Raw genomic sequence first — 19116 nt, 5'->3', positions numbered from 1 at the left:
GTTTCCAACTGCATTTTATAGTCATATTGGTCATTTTCAATGAATCACCTCTATCAAAACGATGGTGCTGGAATGTCAGATGAATATGTTTTTCTGGATAATCTTGTTTATAAGACATTTGCCTGGACTTACCGGTGTCCATTTCCATCTGGAACAATAAGAGCGTGAGTTAGTGGTGTTTCCTGAGGCTAGCATCAAGTATTGCTCACACTTTAGCATTAGAGTCAAATCCCTAACCTTACTTATTAAACTTCATTGTGTAAAAAGGCCCCGTTATGTCTCGGCGTATAAAAGATCCCCAAAATTACATTTATTATTTGAATTTCGTAATAAAACCGACAGAATTTTTAATTTAGCTTCCACACAGCTGACATGTTTTACTGTTGTTGCTTATCCACGTTTTGCATGTAGTTTCACAGACACTGAACACAGTCAAAACGTGCCATTGGAGAATAATTAAACTGATTTCGACCCTCCAAAGACATCTTGGCTCGAAACCGAAAATGTTCAGTTGTAGAAATTTCGGTGCATCCCTAATTATTATTATTTTATAGCCATATTTATAATCACAAAATTTTGGCCAAAATGTGAAGCCCTACAAAACTGGAAAACCTGGATTTTTTTTTTCCAACAATTGCAATATGATATTTTTTTCTCATTGTGCAGGCCTATATTATATATGAATATATGTATATTATTCAGATGAGCTCTGGTGTATTGTAAAGGGGCTGGTGCATTTTGCCTGTTCTTATTCTGCCTCCGGGCGAGCAAACATGGCCCCGTCGTCCCAGTTCTGCCACGTCCACTGCAGCAGAGACCCACTTTCCCTGACACAGACCTCTCTGGAGACTCACTGTTTATTTATTAATTTCTGCTTTTTCTTTTTCTTTTTTCTTTTCTTTTTTTGCCTATAAATATAAAGCCACCATTCTCTGTACCTTTCTTACAATTTGAAACTTCCAGTGTAGATCAAAGCCATGCATGAAAGGATTGAATTATAGTAATTTATAAAACGGTTAGTTCCAATCCTTGATTCTGATTGGTCAATATCATGAATAAAACACGGCTATGACCGCTTCACCCAACTGTTCTATGTATCACTACACAACACCCCTAGCAACCACTCTTAGCAACTTAAACACGTTTGATCTCATCGATATTGTTCATTGAAGCTATAGAAGAGTATTGTGAGAGATCAAGTAAGCGAGTGTACCTGCATTTACAGTAGATATAGCATTTTCCTTCAACTCAGTCCTGTATATTCATTATTTTAAAAAATCAGTTTGAATGTCCGCTGCGATATCTTGTCCTTTTAACAGTTAAGGGGTTTCCCGTGCCCATAGTCATCTGTCAGTTGTGTCTTCCTTCTCTGTGATCACAAGTTTGACTCCTTTCAATATAAAAGTCTTCTCTACTGACTGACTCACTCATAAAGACCGTCTTTGCCGCCATCTATTGGCGAAATAATGTATGTAACTTCTGTTGCTGTTTACGGTCAGGGACTATTTTTTCCAGCGGAAGGAAGGCTTTTAGTGATTTTAATTAATGAAAGTTGCATAGATACATATTTTTCGGCTTTAATAGTTGTATTGTGTGGTAACCGTTTTATAAAAGCAATAAGGTACCCGAGGCTAGTGCTGTATCGTGAATAAGTGACGGCTGTAGGGGTTACTCCGCTTCTCGTCGTGCCTAACAACGATACAGCACAGCCTCTCGTACCTTATTGCTTACATAGACTATTTCAGTCATACGTTTTATTTTTAAATCAGATATCAGCATTTAGAAAGCTACATAGAAGTTGAAGATATTAAGTCAGTGTTGAAGCAAATTGAAATGATTCTCATTGTTAAGGTCTTAATGGAGCTAATTTCCATTCTAACACACGGGGTATGTCCTGTACACAGAAGAAGATAAGGAAAGTGCACTTTAAATCTCATGTCTGAGTTGCCCAATGATTTTTATTTTGGGCGATCATCCAGTGAAGGATTGTGTGTAGTGTCAGTAGTATCACAGTTATTGCTGTTAGACTTGTGGTCTCTCTCTTAGGATGGCTTTGGAAGTGGCTCAGACTAATTACTTTGGGTTAGAGGTTGCCAGATTAATGAGCAATAAATGACATGATGTGTTGCGCTGTGGTTTTCTTACAGAGGGAGATGAAGGAGCAGCTGGTGACTCTACAGGACAGTGAGAAGGGTCATACCGAGGCTTTGCAGCTACTGCAGAGGCAGCTCACCGAAACTAAGGTAAACTTCTGCACACATGCCATGTATCGGTGTATATTATTCTGAAAAGAAACCTGTGATTTAGCCTGGTGCTCCACAGAACACCGTTTTCCTTTGGACGTCTATTAACCATAAAACGATTAAAGTGAATGCATTAAAATGAATGCATTAAAGTGAATGCTGTTTGCTGCTGTCATTTTGAATGCCACTCCACTCCCTTGTAATCAGATTCACGTTATGATGTGCAATAGTTATAGAAGTGTTTAATGCTAAACGTTTTAAGCCGGAGGATCAATTCTAGATTGATATATACATAGGACATATTTGTGATGTTTTATGTGGTGTATATGTAATATTGTACGTTATTTTATCATCAGCAGATGTAAATTAGCTGTTAGCTAACTCTGGTGCAATTACTCTTAATTGTGCATTGTCCCTGAAAAAATAAATAGTAAAGTAAATTTATCGGGCAGGCATCCAAATATTTGGCAGCTTGATTCAAATCACTGTGGTTCAAATGACCACATTGACATTTCACCTCTGATGGGACTATATTAAACCACATCTGGACCCAGGCCGCATAAAAATAGATAGATCTCTCTCTCTCTCTCTCTCTCTCTCTCTCTCTCTCTCTCTCTCTCTCTCTCTCTCTCGCAAATTGGTTTATTGAACAGGTCTTTAATCTTGACACCTTGTTTTAATCAACGGAGAGAGACTCCACAGTCGATAATGCAACTTTGTCCGTCTCCCTGCTTTCTTCGCTCCCTTTTTTTAATTATCCGTCTGTTTGGGATTGGGACTAACGCAGAGAAAGAGCTTCATGACACTGTGTGGATCTCTGGTGTTGTTTTAGTTATGTCACATTTTTAAATCACATTTTAGCTTTTTTTTGTCCCACTTGAAGTCAACAAGAATGAAAATTAAGCCTATTTACTCTTTTAAGTTCCTGTTATATTGTTAGTGATTCATCAGTACACTATTCCAGAGAGAATTTTTATTTTTTTTCGTAATCTTTCATCAAAATATAAAACCTTGCTCCACGTTTGAAAGTACTGATGTCACCAAACCCTGTTAATTTAGTTTTAATTTTCCCCCATCCCTCCTCTGATCGGTCCTATTAATATACTCTTCATAGTCTAATCCAGGGATGTCCGAACTCGGTCCTGGAGAGCCACTGTCCTGCGGTGTTTGGCTCTAACTTACCTCAACACACCTACCTAGAAGTTTCTAGTTTGTCTAAGAAGACCTTGATTGCCTTGTTTAATCGAGATTGAAGCTGAACTCTGCAGGACAGTGGCCCTCCAGGATTGGACACCCCTGGTCTAATCTATTCCTAATGCACAAAAATCTATATATTTTTTTCATTTGAATATCCTGTTTCACAGAATTTATATTCCTTGTAGTCTCTTTGTGATTGCATTTTCTGGAAGCAGATGTTTTCGTCTCATTGATCTTACAGATTGCATATTTATTTTGAAAGTATCTTTCAGTTCTTTCCCAGGAAAATGTAGATGTTATATTGACCAGCCAGTGGTATCCTGTGTGGATTCATTGATGCAGTGATTTTAAGATGCTTACGAAGAGCCAGACGCTTGACATTGACATTTAGGACCATCAATGCAGAATGCCTCCTGCAGCCCAGACTTTCCTGTAGAGATAAGACGACGGAAGGTTATTTCACATTCGCTGTCTCAAGAGAGCTGTCACAGCACAACCTTTTGAGAAGTAGATTTATGGAGTAAACCATACATAAAGTGGGCTCATGGCTTCTAAATGATAATAAAGTGGGCCAACTTTTAACTCTTAAAAACCTGGCTAATTCAATTCGTTGTTAGACCTTTAAACTTGTAAAGTAATTTTATCAAATAACTAAAGGTACATATCACTAATCTCTATTATTATTATTATTATTATTACTACTATTATTCCTCATATATTACTGTTCAAACATTTGGGGTTGAAGAGCTTGTCGGTTTTTACTTGTTGCCACCTCCCCGCTAGCATGCTCTAGATTTATCTCAGCGGCAGACTTGCTGACAGACCCTCTCGTCTGAAGTGCCGATGTTGAATCCGAATGGAAGACCCCAAGGAAACATGTGTCTGATTAGCAGATGTCGAAGCGAGCCGGCTGCTTGGAGGCTGAGACATGCTAGGCTCACGGGAGGTGTTTACTGGCTTTAAATAGACCCAATGCGAGACAGCGCAGCCCATGGGGAGAATGGTTTCAGGAGACCAACACCACTTCAGCATCACTGAGTCCAACTCATCCATCATGCGACACCAGGTGGGCTGACTCAGCCGATGCAAATAACGCCAGAGCAAGACGTGATCTTAATAGGATTTCATCTTCCCAGTGGCAAGGAAATCACATTTCCCTTTGGAAAGACAGAAGTGGAACAAGTCCTTTATTGTATTTGCTAGTAGGAGTAATCGTGTAATCGGTGAAGTCTGTTTTTTCTAGTTCTTATTATAGGCGAAGAAAGAAATGGAAATATATATTACGTTTCTGAGCTTGTCTTGTTTGTATGGACGGCCATCAGTGGACCGGCTTCTGTCCTGCCTCGATTCGACCTTGAGGTTTCAGATCTCTGATCCGTCGACTGAACCTGATGTTCTTTACGCTTTAATGGAAATGACTGGTTTCCTCAGAAACATCTCTCTTTGACTCTTTTCCTTCTTCAAGGTTTGTTAGCTATAGTTTCGCAATTCTCTTTTACGTTCTACATCATCCCATCCGCTTTTATCTCGTGGCTCGTCTGCATGTGTAATGAATGTAGGCTGTCCTACAATAACCCCGAAGATTGAGGAAGGAGCAACCGAATGCCATTTCCAGTGACTATTAGACCGTGTCCTCTAGTGATGCATTCATATGAGGCAGTTTCCACTTGCTTCATAGTCCATTACATCTCACTGAGGCTCTGCAGAAATAATAATAATGATAATTACACATATAAAAATAGTACCGGTATAATTATTATAATATGCCCCAACATCTGACTCTCCTGCGAGGACTTCAGATAACCCAAACTCTGAATCTATGCTCAATTTTCCATATATTGTAATTTTCATGTTTACAACTCATAAAAAATACTTAAGTGAGCTCATTGTTTCTGCCTTAAATTCATACATTGTTAGCTAACTGCATGATTTGTGTATGTACATTGCTGATATGCATTGGACACTGTCACCTCAGATAAGAAATCACTAACTTATAATGTAGACGCATGCATTTTCTGTAAAGCTGCTTTGAAACTATATGTATTGTGAGAATTGCTTTACAAATAAATGTGAATTGAATTGAATATTATATATATAAAATAAATGTAGGTATCATTTATCAAATCATTTCAGTTTTATTTTTGTGTATATATTTTATTTATTTATTTAATATGAATTTAGAGACATTAAATATAAGTACGGTTATTGAAACTACATGCTTTTTGCTGTCCTAACCTCCTAACTAGATAAGTCTCTTATATCTCTTATGTGTTTTTTTTCTTAAATCCACAATAAGACACTTTTTCCGGTCACGAAATTCTCTTTTTCCTCGTCACGGGTTGCTCTGCAGTATCAGTTCACACTCGTTTAAAAATCAAATATGTTGTTTGTCTGTGTTTTTGTCACTTCAAGCTGTATTTTATTTCAGACACACTAATTACTGGATGCTTGAAGATTGTCATGGCATGTCTGGTTAGGAGACTCATTTTTATTTTTATTTTAACCATCTTAGTTTTCTATGTTCTATGTTGTCATCATTGGCTACCTAGACCCCCATTTTTTAAAACTTCTTAGACTGCACATACCATTATCTTTACATTACACGGAGGCATAATCACAATTTTAGATTTGATGGTCAAATTTAACTTGATCTATGAAGTTTGCCTCATTTAGACACATTACTAAATAAATAATTGGTTATTTTAGCCTTTAATGCTTGCATGAAGTTGCTTAATTTTTTTTAAATGAAAACTGTTGACTCCGAATGTACTCTACTGTAGGCGAATGAATTGTCGGCTTGTTCAATGTTTTATGTAAATACATTTTTGATTTTCACAGTAATTTTGTGCTTGTCAAAAAACAGACATGTATACCGCCATTCAAAAGTTTGGTCAGTATGATTTTTTTTAAAGTATAGAAATTAATACTTTTATTCACCAAGGCTCCATGTATTTGATCAAAAATACAGTTAAAAATTGACAAATATATGTTGATGAATATCCATGCATCAATGGTTTTGTGAGGATTCTTTGAACAGAAAGTTCAAAAGATAAAAATAAATTGAAATATAATGTTTTTGTAATTTCATGCATCCTTGCTTTATTCATTTTTATTTCAAAAGAACTTTTATACAGTGGTGTATAAATCTTCAGATACATTTATGTGAGAAACTTTCACCCATTATGAGGATTTTCTTATGCACCCATGTGCCCTAGAGTACTGACATTGTTTAAAACAAACATGCTTGATTGACATCTCAATTAGTGTATGCACAGTGGAGGGTTGTTATGTGTGTGCTATTTTAACTGAACAAAGTCTAGTCCACCAAAAGTCCTAACTTTCTTCTCTACTTTATAGTCGTCAGCGAAGAGCCTCCGTGCCACAATCGGCGATGCGTTTGAGCGACTGCACCGTTTCCTGCGCGAGCGGCAGAAGAGCACGCTGGAGGAACTGGAGGCGGACACGGCACGCACGCTCTCTGACATCGAGCACAAGATCCAGCGCTACAGCCAGCAGCTCCGTGACGTCAAGGAAGGCATCCAGATCCTTCAGGAGCGCCTCAGTGAGACCAGCCGGCACGAGTTCTTGGAAGGAATAGCCCTGACGTCAGACAGGTACTAAGGATGCGGTGTGACTCGGAGAAGAGTGGATGCGCGTATGTTGAGGGTGTTTTATATGGTAGTTTGAGATTCTCTGGTCTAAACCGTTTTGTCTTTTTTCTTGTAACTGCTGGTCAGGGAGCAAGTGATTCGTGGAGGGTATTGCTGGTGGAAGCTACCAAGGCAAGTCAGGTTATTTGACTTATGTATGTGACCATTGCCCTTTGCTCTATGTCACAGAAACCCAGTCAGAAAAGAGACTAGTCTGCAGAACAAGGTTAAAGTTAGTTAGGGGGTAGAGAGATCATCGATGCTTAAAGGGTAACTGTCGCCAGGGCTGAACAATATATAGAATTTATCGAAATATCGCAACTGTATGTATCGCAATATGCATATCGCAACAACTTGCTAAAAATGGGGTCATGAACAAAAGACAACGTTTTTTTTAGCTTTAATAAGTATCAGGATATATTTAATTCATACAGTGAAAACTAAGCAATGTTTTATTTTTATATTTTATGATTCAGTATCTTTTATTAAATAAACCTAATGTAGGATAACCTGAAACCCGGTGGTTTACACTAATGTTAAAAATAACACTTCTTATGCTACAGTAAATGCTGATGTTCACTTTCAGAAGTTATAAGGATGTTTTCTTGTCATAAAAAGAATGTGAAACGCATGTAGGTTATATCATTTTACATATATTTTAAAGATAATTTAAGTTTATTTGACACACTTTAAGCATTATCGTATCGCATATCGAATATCACATTATTTAAGGAGTTATCGCATATCACATTTTTCTTCAATATCTAAGAAGGCTCGACACAACATGAAACTGTGCTTGAAGTGTCACCAGGGGCTCTACACACGAACTTGAGTGCATTGACTACATTGTTTGTGTACACAAAGTTTACTAAAAAGAAAGGTTTTGTACGACTCACTTTATCAGTTAGTGTTTCCACTGGCTGGAATTTTGTCAGTCAAAAGTAGTCGATCTCCGAATGCAACGTAACATGAGGAGAGTAAAGATGGAAAGCTCCTAAAGCTTGTTTCCATATAAATTATAAGTGTCTCTAAGTTATCATGCTTTTCATTGGAATTACAAGTTCATGACATTGAGTCAGTTCATTACGTTGCATTCGGAGATCGACTACTTTTGACTGACATAATTCCAGCCACCGGAAACACTAACTGATAAAGTGAGTCGTACAAAACCTTTCTTTTTAGTAAACTATGTATACACAAACAATGTAGTCAATGCTGGAGTTCATGTGTAGAGCCACTGGTGATACTTCGAGCACAGTTTCATGTTGTGTTGAGCCGCCTTAGTGTTTAAAAAATAGCAATTTTGATGCTATTGTTGTAGCGCTCCTAGCACTCCCATTCAAAAGGCATTTTGACCGAAAACCATCTTAAAAGTGGCGTTTCCATTCTAATGATGCTTTTACACGAATGTTTGACTCGGGTAGATTAACAAAAAGAGCTTAGGTTCAATTTTGGTGACAGTTACCCTTTAAGCAGCATAAATATGTACGTTTTATCCGTTTAGAAATGCGGTTCTCTCAGAATGGCTGTGTAGCAGTTGTTCTGGGCAATGACGAGAGGGGAATGAGTTAGCCATATGGGAAAGGAATAGCATGATTAATCTTTAGGTTGAGCTAATGAAAGTGATCTGCAGTGTTGCCCAGATTGACCTCATTCCCAAAGGCGAATTTGAGCTGTTTGTCTTTGCGGGGGCAGCACAGCTATGTAGAAAACAGCACGATTCGAAAATGAGTGTTTGGAAACAGGATCTAGCCATTTGAGGAAGAATCGGTTGCTTGGGTTTTGGTGGGTTGCCAGTGTTGAATTTGAATAATGCAGTTGTTGTCCTGTGTCTCCACAGAATAAAGGGAAAGATCCATGAAACGAACCTCACCTACGAAGACTTTCCGACATCCAAATACATGGGGCCCCTGCAATATACAATCTGGAAGTCCCTTTTTCTGGATATATCGCCAGGTAATGTTCCATTACTAAAATTTTAAATAGTGGTATTGTACATACTTTGTGTCATTATTGAGAAAATGACTGCAAATAAAGGAAATTAAATGGTTTCACTGTTCTGAATGCCTATACCTGGAATTTAACCACATTCAGTAATCTGCACAAAAATATTAGATCAAAGTTTCCCAAACAGGGTTTAAGAAGGATCTTTGATGGCTTTATGAGATTCCCTTGTGAATCATGCTTGGTAAACCTAGTATTAGGGCTGGGCAAAAAAATCTATTTTTCGAATTAATCGTTTTTTAAAATGTGGTCGATTCAAAATCGATTCTCAAAGGCCATGAATACTTTTTTCCCCATATTTATTTTTTAGAGATGCACCGATTACAAATTTCTAGACAAGTCCGATTTTCTATTGAGTTTGACCTGCCGATACTGATTTCATTTGTTCTTATTTCAACCACTTTACAGCACACACAAATATTTATTTTCTATATCTTTTTTTTTATAAAACACCATATACTTTTACCCAAACTGAATAATAAAAACAAGTTTAAATGGGTAAATTTTCACACTACACATACAAATTCTGTGCATTTTGGGCACTTTTTGTCTGAAATCATATTTATTTTCTCCATCAAAAGTGTGCTTTCAGGGAAAAATTATACAGCAACCCAGAACTGCTGAAGGAGTACAGAAGGAAGGAGACAGAGAGGTTAGGTTTGGAGATGTTACAGCAGGTGTAATTAGCAAAAAACTCTACGGTGTTAGGAAATGTACATGAGCACACACACACACACACACAGAGCCTTTTAGCCAATACTATAACAGGGCTTTTCACAACTGAGCGTGAGCAGCGCAGCAAAAATAGACTCTGCGCTGAAACCCGCGCTTCACTGCTGCTCCTGCTTGACGTGAATTTTCTCATTGATTAACATGAAAAAATAACGGGAAAATGCAGGAAAAATACGCGGCGCTCACGCTTGCGGTGTGAAACGGACGTAATTCACGAGTTTCCTACAGTACATGAGCGTTCTGTGTGCACGTGTGATGCTGATGTTGCGCAATGTTAATCATGCGGCGCCCGAGTGCATTTGACCGGCATAAAATCGGCATATGTCAGACTGTCCGGCCAATCGCAGGTCATGGCCGATCACTGTTATGTTTGTGTTATTTTAAACATAAAATAACCTGATCCTGTTTGATAAAGGCATGTGACTTGTCCAATTTTCAGCATCAATTTTTCATCTTGCATCAAAATCCTGTCTATTTATTGTATGCATTTGAAGTATAGAGTTGGGTTCTTTTTTAATGTACCCAAGTGTACCTAAAATAAATAGTTTAATATACAGGTTTGTGGCTCTTAATTTTTATTATTATTATTAATTAACCACTTTAAACTTATGTTCACTGTTCTTTTTTATAAATATAGGATTTGTATTAAATCTATATTCATGGAATCGAGAATCGAAATCGAAAATTGAATCGAGAATCGAATCGAGAGCTTGCGAATCAAAATTGAATCGAATTGGAACATCTGAATCGATACCCAGCCGTATCTAGTTTGTTTGTTTGTTTGTGTTTAGCAAATACTTCCCAGCATCTCTAGCTGAATGCTAACATTATCATGTGCTTATATTCCAGCACTATTTTGCCAAGGCAAGCGTCACCATTACTGTTACACGTATTTGAGGTTCAGCCAAGCACACACACTACAGGACTGAAGTGTTGCCCTTTCTATTGAGTGCAGACACTAATTTCAATCGTATTTGCTGTCATGTTGGAGCTCATTTTACATCTCTAATTGTAGACTATGTGGGTCAAAATTATGGTCGCTTGGTTTCCTACAAGAAACTTTAAAATTAGCACAGGGAAATTAGCTTCTGTCTTGTCTGCACTTGGCCTGACCAATTTAAACAAACCCAGCACCGTTTGTGCTACAGACAATAATGATACCCTAAAGTGTGCTGCTTATCTAGGAAAGGTTTATTATTACTTTTCTAAAAGATCAGACCAGTGTTATATTAGTATTATTGATATACTATTTATCATAGTTTTTTATTACCGGTAAATGTATTTTGAATTAGCTTCTTTTTTCCCCAGCATTAATTAATTAGTTTTTTGTTTTCATTTTGCTGTTTTTTTGTAGTTTTTCATTTATATATATATATATATATATATATATTACTGTTTTTAAGTTTAATTTATTTACATTTTTTCATTTTATAATATTTATTTTCATTTCCAGATAGTAATTTTAGTAATTAAAATATTTGCAAAGGCAATATTTCTAATTTTCAATTCATTTTATTTATTTATTTATTCATATTTTATTTCAGCTTCATTTCAGTGAACTTTTCAAAAATTGTTTTTGGGTTTTTTTTTTTTTTTTAGCTCGATGGCGCGTAGACAGTTTGATAAAATCCCATAGACTTGCATTGCTGGAAGAGCCTGAATCTAGAGACCAGAATATCATTGAAACATTTGACCGGGGACTAAAGTAACCACCTGGGAACTACCTAGAAACACCTCAGCAATCGTTCGCAACAACCTAGCATCTTTGCAGCGAGTCTCAAGCACTATTCTCATTTTGTTCAGAAAGAAATTGCATTCAATTATTAATCTCATTAATAGCCTGTTGTTATTTGTGCATCTGTAGTACATTAATATAGTAATCATGTCCAATGATCTAATACTTATTGTGTGTTTGTTAGTGCATCCAATTAGAGATGATCTAATCAAAACAAACACAACCTGCATGTGTACAGCCCTGTGAATGAGATAATATGCATCTGATTGAGATCTGTACGAGTGGCCCATTTTAATAGCTGCGGTGAGAAGCCCTGAAGGCCTCCTTCATCTGTATTCCCTCTCAGTACCCACCTGAGGCAGAGCATTATTTAAAATAACACAGCAGGGAATATCTCGCTCTCTCAATCAATTGTCCAGCGTCTTTTACACCGGCAGAAATAGGCAAGGGGCGACGCTCAGCCTGTCACATGAAACGAATCCAGTTCAAATCCTTCCTTCCACACTGCTGCATTGCCGCTCGCCGCCTTTTATTCTGTACTGGAGTGGCGTTTTTTACATTTATTTCTATTATCCTTATTTGTTTTCCCTCCCAACTTGAACAGCAATATTGCCACTTTCTGAATCCAAAGCCTGTTACTGGTGCTTGTTTTGTTTGCGTGACTCAGAGAGAGAGAGAGAGAGAGAGGAGAGGCAGAGACTGATCGAAAGTAAGGCGACAGAGGTTAAATTATTTATAGGTTACCTGAAGCGCAAACTGCCAATGTCAAAGAGTGGAAATGTCGACATCCTATCCTTTGGACTGGCTTCTGGCTCTGCCATTTGTGGCGAAGCTTTTAAATAGCCAAGATTTGGCAAGACTCTTCCTCTCATGGCATGCCTATCTATGGACTGCAGGAAAACAAGCCAGCATGGTTTCACTGAGACGGTTCTGGCCTAATTTCTTATGAACCCTTTAAATGCACATACAGAATCGTTTCAGTGCAAAAGAATGCACAACATGCCTGATAAGTGATTGCTTCAGATAAGCATTCTTTACCCAAGATTCTCTCCCCACATTTCCTCATCATGCCTTATAAACATGATATATAAGCCGCGTTTCCACCGAAATTCAGTTCAGTTCAGTTCAATTTTATTTACATATTTAAAAACAATCGTAATTGACCAAAGTGCTTAACAAGATCCATCAAAGACTTTAAAACAAATGATCATACAGACAATAACACACAAAGTATAAATAAAATAACCCACAGTTTAAGATGTCAAAGCTCAACTAGAATTGAAAGCCAAAACATAATAATGTGTCTTAAGCAAAGACTTGAAATTACCCGGAACAATTTGTCCCAGGAACTTTTTTTGCCCCAGACCGGTTGCTTACTGCGTTTACACCGCGGTCTAAAGTACCAGGAAGATTATGCAAATTCATAGAGAGGTAGTGCTGTGCTGCTTTTGTGATGTTTTGGTTTATATGGCGAGCAGGACGAGGTCAAGGGCCACTGTCGTCGCTCCTCATTTATGCTTCCGCTCCTCCGTGAGCGATACGAGACCGCTGGTCTTAAAGCCTGGACCTCGTCGTCTGTCCAGCGGTCGTGTTTTTTATTAAATTCCATATTTGCAGACAGACAACTCTTAGGCCGTGTGTCCACCAAAGCGTTTTTTCACGTGGCTGGCGTGTTTTATCAATTGATTTCAATGGGAGCGCCGCATTTTTTAAACGGCATGAGCGTAACGAGGCGCTGCGCGTCTTTTTCACGCTGAGCGCTCGCCGTTTTTTACAGGTCGCCGAGAGTTGAAGAATGTTCAACTTTGGGTAAAACGCCGCGCTCATCACTGTCACTTTTTACCCAACCGACCAATCACAGTGGAGGAGGGGCGGGACTAATACCACCCCGACCAACGGATATTCTGTATCATAGCAACGAAGCGTCTCAACCGGTCTCAACTGGAAAAAAAACTGCGCTGCCAAAACGCTCTCAGTCGCACACAGCTAGGCGTTTTCAGCAGAGCGCCTAGCATTTTCAGCTGGCTAAAAACGCTTTGGTGGACATGGCCTTTCTGCACGAAGCCAAGAACCGTGATTTTTAAAAATGGCGGTTAAAATAAAATGCTGCGTGGAGTCAACCAATCAAAATGCGGCGTGAACTCAACCAATCAGCTTGTTCCCCCGAAAGTTCCTGAACTTTTAAGTACTACCTTTTCAGCAGGGACTTTCTGAGGGGGAAATATTTACCCGGACCTGCATTTAGACCCTGATTCCTGCGGTGTAAACACACCGAGTACCAGCCCAAAGTTCCTAGTTCCTGGATAAAGTTCCTGCGGTGGAAACGCGGCTATAGTTCATCACAGCTCGACTTTCCAGAATTATATTTTGGGGTCCTGCATATCGTAATGTGCTGCAACTGCTTGGCTCTGGTTTCTTTTTCAGGTCCAGGCTAGTTTGGACTCTTTCCGCTAAGTGGCATGTGTCCATTGTTTTGGTCTGTATGCAGGAAGCTTGTTCTTTTTCCAAGGTTTGCTCTTCTCTCAGTCCATTCCTTTGGCACACTTGCTCGCCATTGAACCCACAGCAAGCTGGCACCATAATGGGCAGCGCAGACGGTCGGCTGCAGGCGTCACTAGCCAGGCAGCGGTTGATGGATGGGTGGTTTATTTATCCTTTTTCAACAAAGTACTCAATGCCTGGCAGAAGCGCTTAAACAATGGCCAGTACTGAAAACCACACTACCCTGTACGCTTCTTCTGATTGCTGGACGCATCTGAAAGTGTTTGCACTCAAAGCAGCGTATGCTTGAAATGACCTGACGATGATGAATTAGAGGGAGTGTGTTTGTGTTTCAGAGGAGTATTATTCCACCAGCTCAGGTAGTGATTGTGTCAGCGCTTTTGATTGACAAGAATGACCTCCAAAACCATTCATTTCCAGCTGCTTATTTAGCCTTTGTGAACATTTTCTCATTGATGAGTATGGAGGAGAGAGAGAAAAGGAAAGAACAGCCCACAAAGTGTGAGCACATGTGCTTATGAATGCCCACATGGATGCCCAAAGGCAAACCAGTCTTGCACATCTTTCTACACTCCTAGGAAAGCCTCTTTAGGAAAACGATCAGATCAATAGTACATAAAAGACCAATAACAGAAGAGTAATGTGTTCAGGAACAGTTGATGACTTGACGATGACTGTTGAATTATTGAAAACCTGATTCACATTCAAGCTAGTAATCAGACATGATTGTGGAGTGCATGCTTTCAGTATGTATTAAAGGCATATACAATTATAATATTGACATTTAATATAAAGTGTGTGCGTGCGTGCGTGCGTGCGTGCGTGCGTGCGTGCGCGTGTGTGTGTGTGTGTGTGTGAGAGTGTGTGTGTGAGAGAGAGAGAGAGAGAGATTTATATATATGACTCTGGACCACAAAACCAGTCACCTGGGTACAATTTTTCCAAATTGAGATTTTTACATAATCTGAAAGCTAAATAAGCTTTCCATTGAACTATGGTTTATGATAGGACAATATTTGGCCGAGATACAACTATTGAAAATCTGGAATCTGAAGGTGCAAAAAAAAATCAAAACATTGAGAAAATCACCTTTAAAGTTGTCAATTTATGTTCACGATTGTGCTGCATTCACCCACAAAAATACATGTTTTATATATTTACGGTAGGAAATTTACAAAATATCTTCATGGAACATGATCTTTACTTAATATCCTAATGATTTTTGGCATAAAAGAAAAATCTATAACAAATATAGCCGTTATGATCTGGGGTCACTTGTTCCTATTTTTTTATGCATTTATCTATGTTATATTATTTATTTATTTGCTCATTTCTTTGTATGTAATGTAATATAATAGGTCTTAACAAGCTAATTAGATGCACTGATTTTCCTGTCCTCTCTCCTTATGTTCACAGTGCCTGCCGCTTTAACCATGGACCCCATCACTGCTCACCAGCGGCTCATACTGTCGGACGACTGCACCATCGTTGCGTACGGGAACCTGCACCCACAGCCGCTTCAGGATTCGCCACGCCGCTTCGACGTCGAGGTGTCAGTGCTGGGTGCCGAGGGCTTCTCCGGGGGCGTCCACTATTGGGAAGTGATGGTGTCCGAGAAAACCCAGTGGATGATCGGTGTGGCCAATGAGACGGTGAACCGCAAGGGCAGCATTCAGATCCAACCCAGCCGAGGCTTCTACTGCATCGTCATGCATGACGGTAACCAGTACAGCGCTTGCACCGAGCCCTGGACGCGCCTCAACGTCAAGAGCAAGCTCGAGAAAGTGGGCGTCTACTTGGACTACCCCAAAGGTTTGCTGGTTTTCTACAACGCCGACGACATGTCCTGGCTCTACACCTACCGAGAGAAGTTTCTAGCCAAACTGTTTCCATACTTCAGCCCCGGTCAAAGTCACGCTAATGGAAAAAATGTGCAGCCCTTGCGAATTAACACAGTGCGTTTATAGATACTGAGTCAGCAGAGGAGCTTTGGGGATAAAAGGAAGAAACTGAAAAAACTAGGGTGTATAATAAAGTTTGTTACCTTAGGGCACTCGGTGGGTAGCCGACGTGGTTCTGAATGAAGCGATCTGACTGATGGATTGTGACGTAAGGCTCTGAACGCCTGGAGTTGGTAAATACAATGGAGAGCCTTGCACTTTTCTGAGAGGTGCCTATGGCCGTTTCGTACATTCACTGTTGCTGGTCATTTGTAATCTTGCCGTGGCCGGCTTGCTTGCCCAAGATTTCCCAGCTGCTCGTACACAATACCCCGACTTATGTTCCCTCAGCCCCTGCGGGGTCCAAACGCTCCTTTCATGGCTCTAGTCTGGAAAAAAGAGCTTATCTGTTGTGCAGACAGAAATAAGAAATGTGTTGCCTGTTTCGTTTTGTGCAATTGGCTTTGGTGTGTGTTTGTGGAGTGTGTCCAGCGTCAGACTGCTGCTCGGCACTGAGGTAGTGCTGTACGAACTTCTTTCTTTCTTTTCTTTCTGTAACTGCATGAGCGGTGAGTGGAATATCGTGTTCCTCAGGTCATGCTTATTTGCGACGGTGACGGTGTTTGACCCCCAGCCGTGTTTCTGTATGCGTGAATGACTGTATGTTTTTATTCCTTTTAGTCGAGATTTAGGGCAGAGGGGTTTGAATGCCGCTAACACATAATCTGCTGCTATCATAAAAAAAGGGACTTTGCGCATTTGTATCGCAGGACAGCTTTGCCTTCGTTCAGTGAAAAGTGCGTCCCCTGCGCCTTCCTTTTCCCTTTAGCTTGCTATTGCTTTTATTTATTCATCCTGTGATTTACTTTCAAGAACATTCCAGAGTTTGCGGTCCCGGGACGTCTCATTAGGATGGCCGACGTGTTAAAGAGGACGCTGGGTCATCTGTCAGCTTTGTCACATCAAATCAGGTGATAATAGTGCGAGATGGTTAAAGACATTTCCAATTCTGAGAAACTGCATCCGTTTTTTATAAAAGTGTTGTCTAATGTATGTCTAAATGTATTTTTCTTAACGAGTCAATGGCTTTTTTAAAGGATGTGTGTGTGTGTGTGTATGTATATATATATATATATATATTAGGCTAAGTAATAGGGCTGTAAACGATTAATCGAATCCAAAATAAAAGTTTGTGTTTACATAATATATGTGTGTGTATTGTGTATAATTATTTTGTATATATAAATACACACACATGCATGTATATATTTAAGATTTTTATATATATATATATATATATATAAAATAGTTCTATTTATATATAATATAAATCATATAAAAATATATATGCAGTATATAAATGCAAATATTTCTCAAATATATACATGCATGTGTGTGTATTTATATATACAAAATAATTATACACAACACACACACATATATTATGTAAACACAAACTTTTATTTTGGATTCGATAAATCGCGATTAATCGTTTACAGCCCTACTAAGTCACTATATATATATATTATTTTTATTTTATTTTTTTAAACGGAAACACTACACCCTGTCAGAACGCTTGATTGTTCAGATGTGGCCACTGTTATGATTTGGTGCATTGATGTTTTCCGAGGCTCGGTTTTATATCCTGATCCCTGATGGCTTGTTTCTCCATGAATTCTTGTCAATGGAGCAATACACCTGGTCGAAATATATTTCTCTGATCTTACCTAGAATGACTGACGGGTTCGGCGTCCATTCCATGTTTTATTCTGTGCTTGAACTTCACTCCTGTTTGGTTATGATGTTACCTGTGTGTTCTGTCATTTTTGTTTTTAAAGGATAAAAGCGTTGGACATTTCTGAGCGAGACCTCAATGGGGGTCAGTGTTACACAAGGTTGTTGCTTGTGTTATGACTATGAGGCAGTCCGATGATTATTATTATTGTTGTTAGATGATGGTGGCGGGTTCTTTTAAGATATATAGATATATATTGCTGAGGATTGTTGTTGTTGGTGTTGATGATGATTTGTGTGTTTGGATGAAAGCTGCTTTACACCCATCATTGTCTAAACGCTCTCTGCTGAGCTCTTGAAGCTGGAGGCTCGTGGAAAAGTGTTTTAATGTTCAATTAAAAAAATGGTAAAACCAAAAGCATTTCTGACTCTTCATTATGTTTGAATGACTTCATTAATAGTCCAACACAGGTGCCAAAATGAACACTCGACAAGTGCCAAATGAGACAAAAGAAGTTACCAGCCAGAGATCCAGTTGTTCAAGAGTTATTCAGCCTTCAGGGCCTTAGTTCCAACTAGTAGGAAGTTTTGTTTTGTTTAAATGATTCTCCAGAACTGTGGAGACACATTCTGGCCGTTAAACCACACAAACATATATATGTGAACTGGAGCAGTGTTATTTTAGTAGTAATTATATACTGCTGTATTAATTAATATTTTGAATTAGCTTCAAATTTGAATTAGTTTCTATTTAGCTTTAATTTATCAAATTATTAATTCATTGTCAATTTTACTTTTAGTAATTTTAGTACTTAAACTTATTTGATTTCAGTTAGTTGTCAAGCCAACATTTCTCTCTTTAAAAAAAAAAAGTTTTTCATCTAATATGTATATATATATATATATATATGTATGTGTGTGTGTGTGTGTGTGTGTGTATATATACATATATATATATATATATATATATATATACACACACACAATAAATAAATACACAGCCCTGATGTGGAGCAAAATTGTTGATTCGAATGACGTTTCACAGAAATACTGGCATATTAATACCGGTGTATCAAATGTCATTTGCCATTGGCAAAAAATATATATTTTGGACCTTGGTCCAATATGGCCAGTATTTGAAATTATTATCATTATTTATGACTGTTGCATTTTTTTTTTTTACAGGTAATGATTATTTTATTTCAACTAACAAAATTTTGTTAACACTTTAATTTAATATAACGTAGTTCCACGTTACTCCATGTACTTACTATATTAATAACAGTAAATGATGCATAATCACAGGTAACTAACCCTAAACCAAACCCTGACTATAACCCTAACTCTAGAGTAAGTACATGTAGTTAATTAGTATTACT

The 19116-nt window shown here is 38.4% G+C and overlaps 1 protein-coding gene across 2 annotated transcripts in view; it reads left to right on the top strand.

The window, feature by feature from the left end:
• trim62.1 (tripartite motif containing 62, tandem duplicate 1) overlaps nucleotides 1-17174 on the top strand; it is a 41989-nt gene extending 24815 nt beyond the window's left edge. The window contains exons 3-7 of one of the 2 annotated variants that reach the window (XM_079598598.1): nucleotides 2148-2243; nucleotides 6798-7054; nucleotides 7178-7222; nucleotides 8931-9046; nucleotides 15480-17174. In XM_079598598.1, coding sequence (XP_079454724.1) covers nucleotides 2148-2243; nucleotides 6798-7054; nucleotides 7178-7222; nucleotides 8931-9046; nucleotides 15480-16030 — 1065 coding nt within the window. In that variant the 3' untranslated portion in view covers nucleotides 16031-17174. The remainder of the gene's footprint in view (nucleotides 1-2147; nucleotides 2244-6797; nucleotides 7055-7177; nucleotides 7223-8930; nucleotides 9047-15479) is intronic. The other variant, XM_079598599.1, reaches the window with a different exon arrangement.
• Nucleotides 17175-19116: the final 1942 nt, after the last annotated feature.

This window comes from Phoxinus phoxinus (genome assembly GCF_949152265.1).
Source record: "Phoxinus phoxinus genome assembly, chromosome: 22".
NCBI classification, from domain to species: domain Eukaryota; kingdom Metazoa; phylum Chordata; class Actinopteri; order Cypriniformes; family Leuciscidae; genus Phoxinus; species Phoxinus phoxinus.
Note: the sequence above shows the minus strand (reverse complement) of the source record. Positions and strands in the feature narration are given on the sequence as shown.